Source organism: Accipiter gentilis, chromosome 3 (genome assembly GCF_929443795.1).
Source record: "Accipiter gentilis chromosome 3, bAccGen1.1, whole genome shotgun sequence".
Lineage (NCBI taxonomy): Eukaryota > Metazoa > Chordata > Aves > Accipitriformes > Accipitridae > Astur > Astur gentilis.
The window spans coordinates 2,868,870-2,887,640 of record NC_064882.1 but is presented as its reverse complement, the minus strand read 5'-3'; the positions used below and the strand labels follow the sequence as shown (position 1 = coordinate 2,887,640).

General features: G+C 37.5%; 1 protein-coding gene across 12 annotated transcripts in view; it reads right to left on the bottom strand.

Moving 5' to 3' along the window:
• The window catches only part of NEK1 (NIMA related kinase 1), a 52,215-nt gene that overhangs the window by 7,002 nt on the left and 26,442 nt on the right, over positions 1-18,771 (bottom strand). For 5 of the 12 annotated variants that reach the window (XM_049834221.1, XM_049834177.1, XM_049834236.1 and 2 more), the window contains 13 exons: positions 17,075-17,155; positions 16,436-16,519; positions 12,267-12,344; positions 10,003-10,098; positions 9,317-9,478; positions 7,808-7,873; positions 7,489-7,723; positions 6,240-6,392; positions 5,432-5,617; positions 4,733-4,844; positions 4,439-4,521; positions 3,248-3,468; positions 445-599 (listed from right to left, as the gene is read on the bottom strand). In XM_049834221.1, the coding sequence (XP_049690178.1) occupies positions 445-599; positions 3,248-3,468; positions 4,439-4,521; positions 4,733-4,844; positions 5,432-5,617; positions 6,240-6,392; positions 7,489-7,723; positions 7,808-7,873; positions 9,317-9,478; positions 10,003-10,098; positions 12,267-12,344; positions 16,436-16,519; positions 17,075-17,155 (1,712 nt within the window). Of the gene's footprint in view, positions 1-444; positions 600-3,247; positions 3,469-4,438; positions 4,522-4,732; positions 4,845-5,431; positions 5,618-6,239; positions 6,393-7,488; positions 7,724-7,807; positions 7,874-9,316; positions 9,479-10,002; positions 10,099-12,266; positions 12,345-16,435; positions 16,520-17,074; positions 17,156-18,771 lie in introns of those variants that run through there. The other 7 variants (XM_049834227.1, XM_049834244.1, XM_049834254.1 and 4 more) reach the window with 4 other exon arrangements.

Sequence of the window (18,771 nt, the reverse complement as noted above, 5' to 3'; positions counted from 1 at the left end):
CAAGAGCCAGGGTCAGATTTTGAAGACCCTGAAAGAATTTGGGGGACTTAAAGGACATCCCAATACAACAGTAAAGACAACAGATGAGCAAGATTCCCAGAACATATGAAGAAAGGAAATATTCAAGAAATCTTTATTTCTAGAAGAGCAATAGCCATCAACCTTGATCTGCTTCAGCGGAATGCAAGGTGCAGAAGCCAGACAGAATAGCATCTTGGATGGAATTTGGAAAGGAAATTCAGACAGCTATTGTAAGCAGTACATCCCATTAGCTTCTCAATTCTCTGGAACAAGACTCAAAGTAAATGGTGATTCAATACAGGATTTTTAAAACTTGGATAAAAACCCCATGCTGGTATACTGTGTATAATTGTTAGTGTCTAACCAAAAATATTCTTGATCTAAGATGCCTATTGAAATACTTGATGAACTTGATACACTCACATATCTTCACAGTCAGAGGGTCCTTCTTTGGCTTGCTCATCTTCTGTATCATCTATTTCAAGATTATGTTGATGCTGCACATCTGCTACACTGGGGACATCAACTAAAGTTCTGTACAGTTTGTAAAGATCTGGGAGTGAACATGTTCTCAACATCTGCAAAGGAAATAGAAAGCCTGTTTGGTAACAATACTAAGGACAGTCTGAGGTTACAAAATACTTTAAAATGAGATTATTTTGTCCTTTTTCATTTGAAGGTCAATTTCAAAGTAACTGTGTCCAGCACAGATACTCTAATTGTTGAAAATTTGACATCTTGAATTTTGCCTCTCAGCTAAAATGAAAGCATTCCTTCCGCCTTTACAGCTTACTGTGATTAAAAAACTTTAAGAACATCAACTGACATATAGATCCTGGTTTTGTGCAGATTTGTTCATTACCTTGATGGCTATCTAAAGAAAAGGAATGTTGCAGTAGAGAAATAAAATATACCTATATATATGTAATTGTTTACAATGTATGTACATCAATCACACCTTAGAACCATTTTAAGTAGCTGACAAAGGAATATTTTTTAAAATTACATTTTATGATTTCTCTAGGTTGGTCACTGAAAACAGTAACTTCTGTTTATGGTATATTTCAAGGCAGTTCCATGGTATTAGAAAGAAGTTCATTACAAGAAGTATTAGAAAGAAGTTCATTACAAGAAGTATTAGAAAGAAGTTCAAATTACAACAGTAATTTGTTGCAATGGAAATAAAGCAACATGGAAACAAAGTAACTGTTTGCTCAGCCATCTACCAGATCTCTCTTTTAAGAAGTCTAAGAATCCCCCAAAATTACTAAATATTCACCATAGTATTGATAAAAAAAAGAAACAAGACCTAATCTGCACTAAGAAGTTTTACTGATAAGCCTCACCTTCCTTCAGCGTAACTCTGAATACATGCATGTTCAGTGTTTGCTCCTAATGAAAACCTCTGAATTTTAATGAGAAAAAAAAAAAAGTTCCTCAGCTGCAGTTTATACCAGCACAGTGTATTCATATGCATGCTCAAGTATCAAATCTCTGTCAGCACATGGCCAGAATATTATTGCCAAAGGAATAAACGCACCCTTTTTGACCACTACTACAAAAGTGAAGGAACAATTAGAAGAATGAGTACCCCATATTTTGAAAAATGCTTCTTTTCCTATTAGCCTACTTCTGTTAGCATACAGACCTGCATACAGAGAGGACACTAACTCTGTCTGCCCTGCTCCCTGCTAAAGGTTTCCTTAGTTTCTAGTTAAGAGCTGCAGCGGAGGTATATGGGAAATTCCAGAAAGTTACATTTGCAGATGCTGCAAAGAAGTACTGAACGTCCTCTTATTGCAACCAAATGAGGAAAGGGAATTTGTTGTTACTGCTGCAGCAGACTTAATGAAAGAGAGCAACAACACATCTGTCGCTTTTCTGCAAACTCTCTGCTATTATGTAGAGCTCATCCGATACTGCATTAACAATTCTGTGACAAACACTTATGGCCAAAATGCATGCCAAATATGCAGTAACAAGCGACATACTGAAGCGGTTCATATTGATACACTGAAGAACCTCATTATAAAGCATATCCATTACTTTCTAAACCTGATAAGGGTACAAAGAATGTTCATCTTGCCCCTACTCACAAGTTAGCTTTTCTGTAATCATTGTCCAACTGCCAGATAAACAGCTTCTTAAACTAGGGAAGTTAGTGATAGACTAACTCTTGAGGAATCAAAATTAGTCATAAATCCATTTATGTAAATATATGGATCTGTGAAAACAGATGCAAGCTTGTCAAGAAGCCTTATTTTCCCACAGATGCAAACAGCACTATCGCTGACACTGTGCTTCCTAGCAATACATCAACCAATAGATATTATTCAATATTCAGTTATTCATCAATACTGCAACTTCTTTCATGGACTCACAAAAAAAAGGCTGGGAGTCAAAAGAAGAAACATTCTTCCTTATCTGGCATTCCACTACCTAGGAAATTCTTTACTACACATGGACTGAATGCAGTGCAGGTGTGCAAGTTTCCAGAGAACCCTTGCCACCATTGTTTCTCCAAAAAGCAGCTACTCTTTTACTCACTTTCCACTTTAGAACCCAGGCAAGTGTTGCACATAATTTACGAAGTCTGTTTCATCTACTAGTTTCATAACTATTATTAAAATATTTTAAATTCATATCAAAACAAAGTTCCACCATCCTATGCTCATTTCACAGACTGTAAGCTGCCACTCAACCCTATGCAGCTGGTCAGGAAATGCCTTCAAGCAAGCAGTTAGTTCCATTCACTCTTCTTCAGTCTTCCTGCTTCACAGCCAGAACCTGTGCTGGCTGGTTAAATCCTACAGGAAAAAGACCCAGTCACTTGGTTGCCAGAAATGGCAAGATACCTTTTGCTGATCTGTTCAGTGTTTATGTTTATGATGGCAAGGTAGTGGTAAGTCTGAAAAACTGGAGAAAAAGGGAGAAAGCAGATAAGGAAATTCCTAAGTTCCCCTATGAACTCCCTCAGTTATGTCTCAGAGAAGTGGTGGCATTCCTCCACAAACACCCAGACATAGAATGCTGAATGGTGAAACCAGAGACTCTCACTGCTGCACAAGTCCTGCTGATACAGTGAACACAGTGCAGTCATACTGCAGGGCTAGACAAATACAAACACCTGCTGAAACAGTCATGCCATCTGTTCTGGCCTCAGTAAGAAAACAGAATATTACTACTATAGAAAAACAAGTATTCCTTTTTAGTTTTTTAAACTTGCCTTTGGGTCGTTTGCATCAAAAAGCCCTGTAGAAAGTCCAATCAACAATGAACTTTTGCCTTTATTTTTTGCTGGTGATATGGAACGTGAACGAGGTACAAAAGGCTCTTCCTGTGAAGACTGAGCTGACAGAACTGGTGAGGATGTTGGTACAGCTGTGGGCTGTATTACCCTCTGGAATAAGGGTTCAGGTTGCAGAGAGTCACTGGAACAAGTTTCTGCTGTGGTAAAAGAAAGTCTGTTAACAAATCGAAATAGATTGAAAACCCCAAGCTCTAAGCAAAAGGTAACTAAAGCGAATAAAACTAACTAATTTCTGTTGTAAAGTTAAAGGGGAAAATAGATAGCACTGTAAAAGTATTAAAATCTCTTTGGATTATTTTAGTAAATACATTATAATGATAAATTCTCCCATTTTAACTTTTTGAGAACATACAGCCCTCAGCTATTGCCTGTTCTCTTCTCATGCCTTCTAGTTCCTCATTATCTAGTCCATGCCTGAAATTATGGTGTCATCCATTTTCATCTGTTGCTTCTTCCCTTATACTAGCTTTCTTCAAAGCTACCTCAACGTAATTCACCCAAACACTGGAAAAAACACCAACCCAGTTTGCATAAGCCACCCATAAATAGATGCAATAGTATCACCAATGATACTTGACAGTATTGACAATGTATTTTCTATTCCACTGTAAAAGATGCAGACCTTCTGAAGTTACTTCAAAGACTTCCAAGAGCAAGAAGCTCTTCTATGCAATAAAGATAAAAGATTATCATTAGCAGCTGCTTAAAACATATTATCGAAGCTGCAGCTCAATATTAATTTGAGATGTCTATAAACAAAGCAACACTTTTAAGTAAATAATCAGATTTTATGATGTTTTAAATAGTCTTTTTAAAAGGTTGTAACATTCAGAAACTTGATATTCACTTTTAAGTATCAGTGTGGGCCACTGCCCTGTTCACCTCTACATAGCATAGCTTTGTTGTTAAATGTTTTCTTCTGAAGTGGCAAAAGTAACACCCACAATTTGTCTTCTTAATCCATCAGAAATTTGCTTTTTAGAAGTATGAACTAAAAAAGAAAATGAAAATAGAAAACCTGCTCTTTTGGAATTAGTGAAGCAGTAAGAAGGGATGGTTCAGGCACTCCATACTGCCAGCTACAACAAACAAGAGACTTCGACTGACCTTCTGGAGCTTCCTTTTGTGGTGGCACCTTGTCAAGTGCTAGTTTCTCAGAAGCTGCCTCATTTCTGCTGTCATGTTGTGCCCTATTATAAAATACCACATCCAGGGGAAACACCATGCAAAGATAGTCATTAGTCTACTGAAAAAGTCACTAAGTGCAGTAAAACTAACATGGCAGACAAGGAACGAAGCTTTAGCTAAGCTTAACATTTTAACTGATATATCTAAATCCTACTCAGTTAAAGCTAGTTTTTTGAACTGGAGAGAGAGAGATCAGAAGAAGAGAGCACTTACTTATCCTCCTTCTCTTTTACCCACACTTCATTAACAGTGACAGGGAATTCCTTACTCTGGTGCTTTTTATCTTCTGTTTCTTCCAGCATCTCTGCTTCCAAATCATCAGGTTCTAAAATTAATAAAGTCATATACCTCATTAAAAATGAATCCCAACCAAACAAAAAGGCAGGACAGTCTATACATCTTAAGATTACACTTAAATCCTTCAGCTTTAGTAATTTTCTGCATTTTGCAGAACCAACTGAAGTTTTGTAACCCCAGCACTAAGTTTTTTTCTGATACAAGAAAAGTATCTTAAAGTTCCGACGAACTGTGTGTTCTAAAAACCTCCGTAATATTCCCCCACATGTCAGCAGGGTGCTAGCATCATATAGGGGAAAAGATTCCAGCACAATTTATGGAGAGAAACAAATAAAATAAACCCAACAACAGCAGCAAAAAGTTTGAAGCACTTTAGAATTCCATTTGTATTCTGGAGTTTTCCATAAGCAAACAAAAAAGATTTCTGGAGATTTACAAAATACATTAGTGAATCAAATTACAACACAGGCATAGAAAGCACTTGGTCCTACCTAAAAGGTGTTAATAAAAAACTGCACATTACTTATGGGTAGATATAAAAGTATACAGGATTGTTACTTCTCTCATTGAATTAGAAAACAGATTGTAATTGGAATTACTAATGAAATTACTTACCATTCAGCATAGTAGGCTTGCTCTGCACCTGGGTAGGTCCAGCTCTTTGAGATTCTTCTGGTACAGTCATGTCAGACTCTGTGACACCAACTGGTACTGAAGACTGAGCTCCAACAGTAGGAAAAGCTTTCTCTTCCTTCTCCTCTGATGAGGACCGATGATCTCCTTCAAAAAGTTCTGCAGTACCTAACACAAAATTATTCTATTATTTAAACAGTGCTTTAACACAGTTTGATAATAAACTACAACATGACTACAAGGTAAGTCTAGAATTTTTGTTTCTTTAAAGGAAAACTGAATAGAAAAGTTTGCATGCTTTTATTATAACTATTATGAAGAGGAAAGCTAGAAATATTAAAATTTGAATTTGACTTGCTACATTATTATTAGTACAAGTTTATACTTGGAAAAAACATAAGTCCTTTTGTCCTTGGAAAGGACAAAAAGCAGGAGTTGACCAGAAAAAAAATCCACAGCTAAGAAGAAGATTATAGCACCTATCTAATACAATATTCAGTTGACGACATCCTTTTAAAAAACAGACTTGTTTCTATCAATAAGCTAAGTCCAGGACTTTTCAACAAAATGAAGATCCTTCCCTTTCAGCACATCCTTCTTACTTTCTTACCACTTCACTGAGTTTGAAACATTTGGTGTCTTCCAGTACCAGCTTGTGCTGACATTTAGAACTGAGGCAACACCCAGAAGTAGAAAATAAGAGTGATGATAAAATATGCTTCTATAGCTTCAAAATTGTTCCAAATAGACAAACTGGCAATCTGGCACTTCCTACACCAGCTGTGCTTACCATTTATTACATCTAGTTCCTCAAGTAAGTCGGTTTGCAGCTGCAACTCTGCTTCTCCTAGGATCTTCAGGACTGAATCAGTAGGGCTTTTGCCCCAGACTTTCCTGTGGGGTTCACCAATATCTAACCTAATTACTTCCCCCAGAGTTTGACCTGTTGGGACACAAACATAAATTTAGAAACTTTCAGAAATTAGAAACTTTTGTTCACTTTATCTATAATAAACAAACAAACAACCTCCACAAAACTAAAAACTACGAAGTCAGAAGTCATGTCACCTCACCCCAAGTCAGACAACCTAAAGACTGTGCTCAAAAGCCTAGCGTTTTTCTTCTGCCAGTTCCATTTGATGACAGGAGTTACTTAATGCCAGTTAGCATCTGCAACTTAATAGCAGCAGCAGATCTTTTCAGCAATTCAGGCACTCCAAAAGAAAACAGTATGAGAAATGTTTAAAACTGGCATGAGACAGTCTTAGCTTTACCTTAAATAGGAAACTATAAAGTCTCTTGTCCTGCTATCCTTTGACATATATTTCTGTTATTTCTCCCTCCAAGGAAAACAGAGGATAAAAGCAACAAGGAAGAACAGAGCAAAAGAAGTTTCTTGATCTTCTAACATCCTAGCCATGTAAAACTACTAAGCTATGAAGTAAGTCTGTCACATTCTCAACGATTATTTAACTTCTACAGTGTGAAACAGTCCCTTAATAAGACACTGAAACCAGGAAAAAGGTCTTCCGCCCAAAAGACCAGAGAAGGCAGATAGAAAATTTGCAAAGACAGGCTTGATTTAAAAGAAGGAGAAAAGCTAAGAAGGGCACAATAAAAGTAACAGATCTGAGTTTTTGTTGTTCAGTTTTTCTAATTCTACATATAACGTAAAAGGGTTTTGATGTTAAATAAGAAACTTTCATGTATCTTAAGTGCTTTTTATTCCTTCTGTCAAATTAGTGCCTTTTTAAAAGACACAAAGAAAGCTCGAAGAAAGTAACCATGCATTTAATTAGGTAACTATTTGTTGAAATTAGGAAATTATTTGTTGAATCTTCTGCAGGCCATTTAATTACTCAGCCTGTGCCTTAATCCTTATCCAAGGGAGTACATAACCACCTGTTTTTTTAGAAGCAGATGACATGCAACTGATAACAAGACAATAATAATAATAAAAAGTACTTGCTTTAAAAAAACCAGACACTACACATGGTAAACTGATTTACTAATATCATGGTGACAAAAAAAGTACTTACGGTCTGTTCCAGAGAGAGAATCTTCCATTGATAACTGAGCTAGAGGAACTACCAACTCAGATGCCCCAGATTCCCATTTTTTGCGATCTCCTAGAAGTAGATGGTCACCTTCGTGTTGTTCCTTACCATCTTCAGACCCAGCTGATTCAGAGATATTTTTACACTCCTTTTTCCCTTTCTCATCTTCTTGAGCTTTAAGATTTTGATTTAATCTTCTCAGTATTTCTCGTTTATTCTGAAATAAGGGCCAACATATATCACTTAAAATAGTACCTTTCTTAAAAGAAAACTAAATGAAACTGAATACAATTTGACGTACTTGTGCTGCAAAATCTGGCTTTTTTATTTCCTCCTCAGCTTCCTGGATAGCAGTTACATTTTCATCCTTTAAGTCGGAGAAGCATGAAATACATTGTAGAAGAAAAAAAAACTTGAGAATATTAACAGATGTAATAGCAAAAAGTCACTTTTAAAACCTTTTCATTGACAACTGCAGATAGACTGAAACAGAATATATGATACTTCTGGTTTTATGGGGCTTCCCAAAGACAGAATTTCAAGGGCAGCTTCTGTCTTTGAACTGTTCACTATCTGAAAGTGGTGAGCAAATGAATCAGACTCAGTTTAAGCAGACAAGTGAAAATTCAGAGCATGAAACATGTAGAGATAAAGCTAGATATGACCTCTACAGCAAAACGCTGCCAAATTCCAATGCTAGAAATGAGTAATTCTATAAAAGAACAAAAAAAGTGGCAAGGACAGAGTCAAGGAGAACCCATAAAGAAGAGTAGAATAGAGAAGAGACAGCTTTATTGATATGTAAAATAATCAAACTAAAAATTGAAGGCAAAAATGTAGAACTTATAACCTTTGTGTACAAGGCTTGTCTTCTCTGATTCCAATTGCTCTGTGTGCTAATTTTTAGTCAGTTATAGTCACCATCCTGCATTACTACAAAACAAACTATCCACATGGAAAAAATGTGCTAATGATTTAAGTATTTGTTAAAACATGATTTGTTTATTTTCCTAGCTATCAACTGACATCTTTCAGTGTATTACATTTTATATACACTATTTAGCCCTAAGTTTCACTATATTCCCATAGTCGTAGCCTTCAGGGCTGTATACAGTATGTAACCCCACACTACACTGAAATCTAGAAATAGCTTAGGTAAAACATCAGAAGTTAGCATTCAGATTAACACAGATTGTGTTAAAAACTCAAATTGTACAACGATACACTTGTATGCTCAGTTTCACAATTGTTACTTAAATCAAATGGTGGTAGTTGAGGTAAATGTGTAAGCATTTACAATATCAGGACCCAGGATCACAGAAAATAGAACTTAGGAAGCCTCTAATACTGTTTTAGACAAGAAGAGACAAAACTACCAGATTGAAGTCTCTTAAACTTTATACTCTCTGTTATATTCAGCACATACTTTCTAACTCACTGAAAACAAGAATTAATATAGAATAGTCCTATCATTCAAAATTTATATTCTCACTTCCACCAGGTTACAAGCTCCACCTTGATCAAAATTGAAATTGCAGCCTAGAGTTCATCATAAGCCATTCAGTTCAAAACTGACTGAATTTGAGTTTCAGTGTACAGATGTATTTCAACAGCTTCCAAGTTTTGGTTTCTTCTTACATTTTTATTTCTTTTTTATTTTCCTTTCCCTAATTAGAAGCAACAAGTATCCTTAATGATTTTTTCTACCTAATCTACACATTCTTCTAAAGATGCTTTTTCAAATCAGTTTGGTTTTGGTTTAGGAGGTGGGGGTTCCCATTAATTTTACCCTCTTAGCAAAAGTACCTACCACACCCACTTCCTTCAAAGCAGAAGTCATGGAGATGACTGGTGTACCAGGTTTCAGTGGAACTTGTGGCTTAGGAAGAGCTGCTCCAAGCTCTTCTAGCCCATGCACAGGACTCTGTTCTGTAGCTCCCACATTAAGATCCTTTACCCCTTTTGCTATCAGCTGTATAGATTGAATTAAAAAAATGTAAATCAACAAATTAACTTTGAGACTTTGCACACTAAACACAGTATTATCAAATAGGCTCATGTAAACCTTAGAAAAGGATAATAACACCACACGTTTTCATACGAAAGACAACTACCAACTGCACTTGTGAACTATTTTCAGTTTACCGGCTTCACAACATCCTGCTTTTTGTAGCAAACTATTACTAGTTGGACTTGTCACTCCACAGCACACAGAAGCAAAAGAAGATTAAGTACACTTTGGTAAGTTACAGATCTTTAATAAAATATTGAGGTGATCCTAATGATTCTCAGGTTTGATGTTCTTAAATTCTTGAACTAAATTCTTCATTCAAGTATACCTAAGATGAGGCTTCTAATGAGGGAATTCTGACTGACAGATGCCCTCCTCGGTTTCAGAAAACTAATTAAGCTTGAAAAATCACAGTATAGAATTTTGGTTATACAAAGATAGGGCACTACATACTTTGACTGTGTGTAACAGATTTATTTTCTTACATGTTCTTCCCAGGCTCTTTTCTCTCTTTCATATGCTTCCTTTCTCTTTCGCTCTAACTGTTCTTTCAGAACTGCAGCTCGAGCATTTGCTTGGGCCTATAGTAAACAAACAAAGCAAAAAAAGACGAACTTAAAAATCATAAAAAGCATTACTACCCCATTCCATTGAACATTTTAAAAAGAAACATGCCTGAATTACTTCATTGTCCCTTCTCTCACTTATTACTGCATAGACTGTGAAGGGAGGACTCCACTGACAATCAAAATCACCACACATGTATAATAACTGGTCTTCTATGTTGAAAATAATGGCAACTCCTCAAAATTTAATTACAGTTCTTGATTTGCATGGTTATATTTTTAGTGTACATAGTAACCTTAAACAGCATAATGTAAAATTAGAATCTCTACTTAAAATTAGTTTTGAAGCCAAATGCATTAATCACAAAGTATAAAATATTTGGTTTAAACTTTACAAACTTATTCAACATAAACACAGAAAGTTTCAGTTGCTGTTTTACCTCTAGTTTTAAGGCTAAGCACAAGGTTAGCTTGTTTTTACGTTGTTCTTTGCAGATGATAGGAAAAAAAAAATCATATAATAGATAAATACTTTCTATGTATTGTATGGTAGAGATAGTTATTGATACAAGAACACTGCATGGAATAAAGTTCCAGTGAAACATTGGATTTCTGTGAAACACATTTGCTTTAAATGTACTTCATCACAGTGGTATATAGCACACCTTCCAATCCACATGTAGCCCCTGTCAGCATGTGTAAGGAGTTTTGCCTTCCTTTATTCTTTTAACTAAAATAAAGCTGCTGTTATTTAAGGTACATCTTTCTTTCCCTTCCAGTATCAAGATGCTATTTTAGTTATACCAAATTGCCTTTAGGACTAAAGCTAACGTAGAGATAAATCTTAAAGGCAGAGATAGGAAAAATCCTTGACTTGCCATGCTATGCCAGAGCATATTTTAAAGTTACTTGTATAAAACAGTCAAACAGAGTTGTTACCTCAATACAGTTAAAATAAAAATCTCTGTATTGGGTTTGTGTGGTAAGGTTTTGACAGCTGGGCGGCTACATGGGTGGCTTCTATGAGAAGCTGCTAGAACCTTCCCCCATGTCCGACAGAGCCAATGCCACCTGGCTTCAAGTTGGACCCACCACTGGCCAAGGTCGAGTCCATCAGCAACGGTGGTAGTGCCTCTGGGGTAACAGATTTAAGAAGGGGAGAAAAAAACCCAAACAACTGTCCAAATGCAGCCAGAGAGAAGAGTGAGAACACGTGAAACAAACAGCCCTGCAGACACCAAGGTCAGTGAAGGAGGAGGGGGAGGAGGTGTTCCAGAGGCCAGAGCAGACATTCCCCTGCAGCCCGTTGGGAAGACCATGGTGAGGCAGGCTGTCCCCCTGCAGCCCATGGAGGTCCACAGTGGAGCAGGTGGGTGCCTGAAGGAGGCTATGACCCCATGGAAAGCCTGCGCTGGAGCAGGTTCCTGGCAGGATCTGCGGATTGGTGGAGAGGGGAGCCCATGGAGCAGGTTTTCTGGCAGGACTTGTGACCCCCTGTGCAGACCCACGCTGGAACAGTGTGCTCCTGAAGGACTGCACACCGTGGAAGGGACCCACGCTGGAGCAGTTCATGAAGAACTGCAGCCCGTGGGAAGGACCCACGCTGGAGAAGTTCCATGGGAGGACTGCCTCCTGTGGGAGGGACCCCATGCTGGAGAAGGGAAAGACTGTGAGGAGTCCTGCCCCTGACGAGGATGAAGCGGCAGAGATAACGTGTGATGAACCCACTGTAAACCCCATTCCCTGTCCCCCTGCGCTGCTGGGGGGTGGGGGGGTAGGTAGAGAATCCGGGAGTGAAGTTGTGCCCAGGAAGAAGAGAGGGGTGGAGGGAAGGTGTTTTGAGATTTGGTTTTATTTCTCATTACCCAACTCTGGTTGATTGGTAGTAAATTGAGTTAGTTTTCCCCACGTTGAGCCTGTTTTGCCTGTGACGGTAATTGGTGAGTGATCTCTCCTGTCCTTATCTCGACCTGTGAGCCCTTTGTTATATTTTCTCTCCCCTGTCCAGCTGAGAAGGGCGAGTGATAGAACAGCTTTGGTGGGCACCTGGCATCCAGCCAGGGTCACCCCACCACAACCTGTTGTAGTGGATGTATGAACAAACTATTGATAAACGGAAACTTCATGAGATATGAAACAAATCTGAAAACAGTAAGTTACATGTCCTCCCTCCCCACAATTACCTTCTGTGCTTCTATCTTTTTGCGTTTCAGTTCTGCTTCCTCACTTGATTCTTGTCGATCAGAACTGGCAGCTTCATTCTGCAAAGTAAGAGTCCTTAGAGAATTATCACTAATTCACATATGTAAAAGCTGAGTGATGTGACTACTTGGATCGTTTAGACTGACTATGACTAACATGGGTCATAATTTCACTAGGTAGCTCCCCACTCAAATGTAATGTCTACTTGGATGGAACTTAATCTTTGAGATTTGTGGGGGTTTTTGTTTGATTTTGGGGAGGTTTTTCAGTTTTAAAAGATATGAAGCTTTTACAAGCCAGGAACAAAGTAACGTGCCTACTGTTGCAAGGGAAGTGACCTAATGATGCTGAGCTCTCACCTGCCACCCCTCATCACTGTTGCATGCTCTGCAGGTAAAGTATACAAGAAAGGTTTGATGCTCTAGAATTCCAGTCTCTTCCACTGTATGTGCTCCAAAGAAGGTGGAATGGGTGAGGGGGGAAATGGTAACAAGAATATATAAGGTCTACCTCCGAAATCTCTGTTTTCAATCTTTCTTACTTCTTTCCATGGCCTCTGTATATTCCTATTTAGAGAACAGCCTGAGAGCTATGCAAAAAGGTTCTGACAGGAGCCTTCTATTGTTCATGACCAACTTGTGCAGACCTTTTATTTAAAATAAATGATTTAGAAGGCCTGTTTAGTAGGCTTCTTACAGTATAAGAAAAAGACTTATTAGAAATAATTTGGCAAAACACAATCAAGAATTTTAGGTAATCTTTTTAAGTGAAAATAAAAAAAATAAGTCATGCCCACCTTGGCTTCAGTCAACTAACAGGAAAAAAAGATGACTGGAAAGAACACTGGAGATAGAAAAACTTCAGAAAAATAATTTGGCATTCTTCATAGGCAAAGGAATGAATACATATATTCATCTACTGTATATAAAATAGGATATTATGCAGTAGTGATAGATATAACTGTTAATCAACATAAGGAAATAGACGTATCTGTGAGAATATTTGGTCTGAGATGGTGTTCCTCTAGAAGTGAACCTCCATATGAAAGTTTGCATCTGCAGGTCACCAAGAAAAAAACCTCTTAAACATGGTCTCTGAATTCTGAAAATTAGTTTAAGCCTACTTCCTGGAAAGATATTAAATCTCTTCTCTGTTCCTTTGTAGGTGGCATACCTTCTGGGACATACAACACTACCCCAGGTAAAGTACAGCCACTGGGAAAGGAAGATAGTTTCCTGATATGCCTAATAACCTATACAGAGAGTTAATGTCATGGTCACAGTAACAGTACTTTTGTTTGATTTTACTAGCACAAGCAGCCTTGGCCTCCAGAGAAAATGTTTCTGGAGAGTACCTTTATTTCTGCAGTTAACCATACTGCAAGTAGAGTATGGGTCCTCCTAATTTTGAGAAGTGTTGCAGCTGCTCAGTGAAAAAACTGAAAGAAATGGCACAGTACAGCAATGGCTCTATACTGGTAACATTTTAGCACTGTCCTCTGTTCTAAGGGTACTCGGGACACACAGTGAGATTTCATAGGGCTGTATATGGAGATGACTAGTCCCACTGCAGCAGTTTTGAAGCTTGTCCAAAACAGCAGAGGAGACAGAGTTATGAGTGAAATTAGCACCAAATGCAATTAAGATAGAATAGGCTTATGGTGCATCAGTTTAGCATGTGTCAGTGCTAGTGATAAACTTCACTGACCAGCCTCTACAGTAACTTCATACAAGACCTTGATTTTCTTCATGCTCTTTAAGACAAACTTAAAAGAACAGCCGATGTTGGTCCTATGTAGGGTTCAATTATATGGAACTTCATTATCGGGCCTGAAAGTAGCTCATGGTCATAAGAGTGTTCCAGATGCCTTTAGAAGGCTTTGAACAGACTAAACAAGAAGATAGAAGAAGAAAGATCCCATTAGAAAAACACAGGTGCACGTTCCACAATCAAGGGAACTTGGCACAAACAACCTCAATTCAGGGGCTTATCTTGACCAATTGGACTGAGACAAGCTTTGCATGCTCTAACTAACATAGCCAATTATGTCCTGTGTTTATGCACGTATACAGAGTGAGTATAACTAACTTTATCTTATGTTTATGCGCATGGACAGTATTGATGTAATCAATCACCGCTTATGCTTGTGCGCGTGGACACCAAATGCTTGCATGCAGCAGCCAATCAAAGCTTCTAAACAACTTGGAGAATTGTATAAAAATGATCAGCTAAGCTCAATAAAGTGGCGACTTTAATCATCATATTGGTGTTCTATCGTCTGGGCCCCACATGAAATAACCCTAAACCCTATAGTCCTATGCCAGACTTAGCCACTAGCACATCTTATGAAGTTTGCATAGTCTTCTCAGGTAGAAACATACATAACTTTTGCCCTGGATCATTCATTTTAGATTTAAGGGGCATGGGCTCCTCTTCAATACACTAAAGAAGTTTTGCACCTCAATCAAGGGATTGAATTTGGCTCTGCTGTGTCTCGCCAGTGAGTTGCAATCAAGGTTAAAGAAAATAAAAAAAAACAATTCAAAAGAAGTCACCAATACAGAGAAAAAAATAGAATATTTTAGCATTAAAAAAACCAACAACCCAAACCTACAACAATATGGAATACTTTAGCTGGGACAGTGGTCCAAAGAAACTGAATGGTACTGGGCATACTCTTGCCTTTATACCCACTCACTATACATAATATGCATGAAATCACTTAATATAGGTGCTTAAAGGGAGGGGTGGGACAGGAACGTTTCTATCGTTTTAAATCACAAAGTACAATGTGAATACATAAGCAGGTAGTCACTTGAGGAAACCCAAACACTCTATAGACAAGTGGACAGGAAAGGAAAGAACAAACAAGCGTAAAAGATCACACAGGAGGTTAATGAAAAAAATGGAAACAAACTCCAGACCGTATTTACTACATAGATTGCCTCTCAAATGAAACTTTTTTAGAGCAAATAAATGGATTGCTTCCAAGGGTGCCTTGGACTATTCATTTGACACCTTAAGATGCGTTCGTTCTGAATCTACTTTACGAACATATTATTTTGGTTTTGTTGTATTATGAACATATTTTGGTGTTCTGATTTCAGCTGGGATAGAATTAATTTTCTTTCTAGTAGCTGGTATAGTGTTATGTTTTGGATTTAGTATGAGAAGAATGTTGATACACACTGATGTTTTCAGTTGGTGCTGAGTAGTGTTTAGACCAAGTCAAGGACTTTTCAGCTTCTCATTCATGCCCAGCCAGCAAGCAGGCTGGAGGGACACAAGAAGTTGGGAGGGGACACAGCCAGGGCACCTGACCCAAACTGGCCAAAGGAGTATTCCATGTCATGTGACATCATGCCCAGTATATAAACTGGGGGGTGCTGGCCAGGGGGGTGGATCGCTGCTTGGGAACTAACTGGGCATCAGCCAGCAAGTGGTGAGCAATTACACTGTGCATCACTTGTTTTGTATATTCCAGCTCTTCCAGTATTATTATTGTAATATTATCATCATCATCATCATTATTTTCTTCCTTTCTGTCCTATTAAACTGTCTTTATCTCAATCCATGAGTTTTACATTTTTTTCCCCCAATTCTCTCCCCCATCCCACTGGGTGGGGAGCAAGTGGCTGCACGGTGCTTAGTTGCTGGCTAGGGTTAAGCCACAACATTTGGAAAAGTGATGTTTGAAAAAAGTGTATTGATTACATTAAGCTAATGCCAGGAATTTCTAACTTTCATACGCCCCTACAGAATGTATGAAAGTAATCGCTTCGCACATATTCTATGTGAGTGTTGTCAAAAAGTGACTTCTGGAGAAGTTTCTATTAACTAAAGCAAATAAACATGCTAGTGCTTGATGAGAAATTTACATGTCAAGTTCAGATGTGACCTTATGTTGTCTTGTTTTTAAAAGATTGTTAGTTTACAGGTACTGAAGCTGCACCCCTAGCACTGAAACAACAAACAGATTTTGCATATTCTGGAAGAAGAGATGGAAGTACACGAACTGTGGAACAGAGTTAAATGTCAAAAATGTATGTCTATATATAAAACTGCCTATGAGAAAAGTCTTCCCGCAGGGTAAAAGAATACATCCCACAGCCAACTTCCGTAAGTATTTAAGATTATTTTTCAAACCAACCTTCTCTCCACGAAGTTTTGCTCTAATCTGTTGACGTTCATTAAAGTTTTGTAGCCGGATCTGTCTTAATCTTGCCAAATATTCCTAAGGCAAAGAAAGGAAATACGTTTCAGTTATACTGAAACTGTCTCTAGTATGGTTAATTTAAAATACGTAAAATTCCATAAAAAAAATAAGATGGGTGAAAAAAACCCTCCACACTATTACTATCACCATATTAGCATTTACTAATCTCCAGAAAAACTCTCATCTAATGAAAATAAAGACAACTGGAACACATGTTTCCCAGTATTAACCTATCATTACATTTTATATCATTGAAGGGTAGGAGTACTTATATTGATCACCACAGAATTAAGATATACAGAGTCATATCTATATGTATGCACATTCAAGAACTTCTCTGAGACAGACTGATGTAGACAACTATTATTTTGATTATTAAACAAAACAAAACGAACAGATCACAACAAACACACCCAAACTCTAGAACTTTGTACAGTAAATTATTTCCTAGGAATTTATAAAGTCCTTTTATTTTGTTCCATAGATGAACCATGCAGGGAAACTAGGCACAATCAAGGTCAAAATAGTGCTATTTGTGTGATGAGCAAAGTGGCAAACATGCGGCAAGCATACCTCTTCCTCCTTGTTTCTGGATTTCCTTCCTCTTGCAGAGGGCCTGCTTCCATAGGTATCTGCCACGTTTTGCAGTGTACCCTGTTTGCCATTTAATGGTATCAAATTTAAGGTGGCTGGGGCAGTAAAATTATCTGCTTTATCCAATAAGTGTTCACTTACAAGAAACCAAATCCATCAATGATCTGCAGTTGTTCTGAAGTTAACTGATAACCCCTTTTCACTTATACAAAATATAACAACAGTAGTAACTAAAGATCCTGAGTAGCCAAAGAGCGACACTAGAGTTTTAAGAATTTCAGGAAGAATGCAACTATATTCCTATCTTCTCCTGCTATGTTAGAAATCCTAAATTCTGATGTGCATGAGTTTTTTCTACATCTGGATTATATACAAATTGTGGCACAGAGCTGGCATTTCTGCCATTTTTGAGCCAAGACTAAAATAAAGGTGGAATCTTTATGTTCTTAGATTAAGCTTTTTCCACAATGATGACTTCTTAAAAAATATGCTACAAGTGGCAAACTCAAAAACCTAATAAAATACTTAAATATACATATTACATCTAACAAGCTGTGTTAAATGCCTAATGCATTTGCATTCACAGCATATACTCTTGTTTAGCGTGATGTACTCCATGTCCTGTCACCAAAAGGATTCAACCTTTAAGGAAGTCCAATACAAAACAGTACAAGAATCATCTAATTCCAGGTTTCCTGCTTGGATTAAAATGCAAAATATTTAAATTATTTTGTTCATGATATACGATAAGCCTCTGCTGAACAGGTTAAAAATATCTTAATTTGTTAACTCAACATATAATAATGATAGTAAACAAACGTGATAGTTACATGGACCTTCTGCCTTATAAAATACTAGGGCTTTAGCTTTCTCAAGCTTGAGTGTAGAGAACCATCGGTAAAGTAAATACTCCAGTTAAAGTTCTTGATAGGGACGACTGAATCCAAGTATTCTGGCTAAATCTCTCAGATTGAGCAAAAAATCAGCAACTCGAGGAAACAGCATATTTCTGCACTTCTGTGGTTTAGTGACTGGGGGATCAGAGAACAAATTAGAAGAACCATCCTGCAGATAAGTACACGTACATTCACGAGGACTGCGTGAATGCTCAAGCCAAAGCCAGAATTAATTCATACAAAATGGAAAGGAGTATTTTCCATATTCACCTTTTCAGAAAATTGGTTTTATTTTCAACTTTTTAATGCATGTTCCTGAGCTTTACAAAAGCTAACTGGCACTATTCAAGTCATCTCACTGTTCTCCATTCTAGCATTTAAGTTAGTTTACATATTTTCATCAAACTGATGGAGATTTATATCACTGCTCTTAAACAAGAAAGAAACTGGAAGCAAGATTTTTGAGAACTGATTTTCTTTCTGTAGATTGTTAACTTTTACTCATCTGCCTCCATTAAAATTTTCAAAGAGCAGGACTCAATGTTTTGCAATGCCACACAGCTACAGTGAAGTAGCAAATTAAGTCAGCAGCTGTCTTAAAGAAGAGATGACTGAAAGTATCAACTCAACTACTGAGTCAAACTTTAGACCATCACCCGAAAATTAAATGACAGCAACTATATTTAACAGGAGCTGGGTAAATTAGTGAGAGTCATCTGACTTACAAGTATTTATATGACAAAGAGCTGCAAATCAGATGATGATTCCTACTGATTTCTC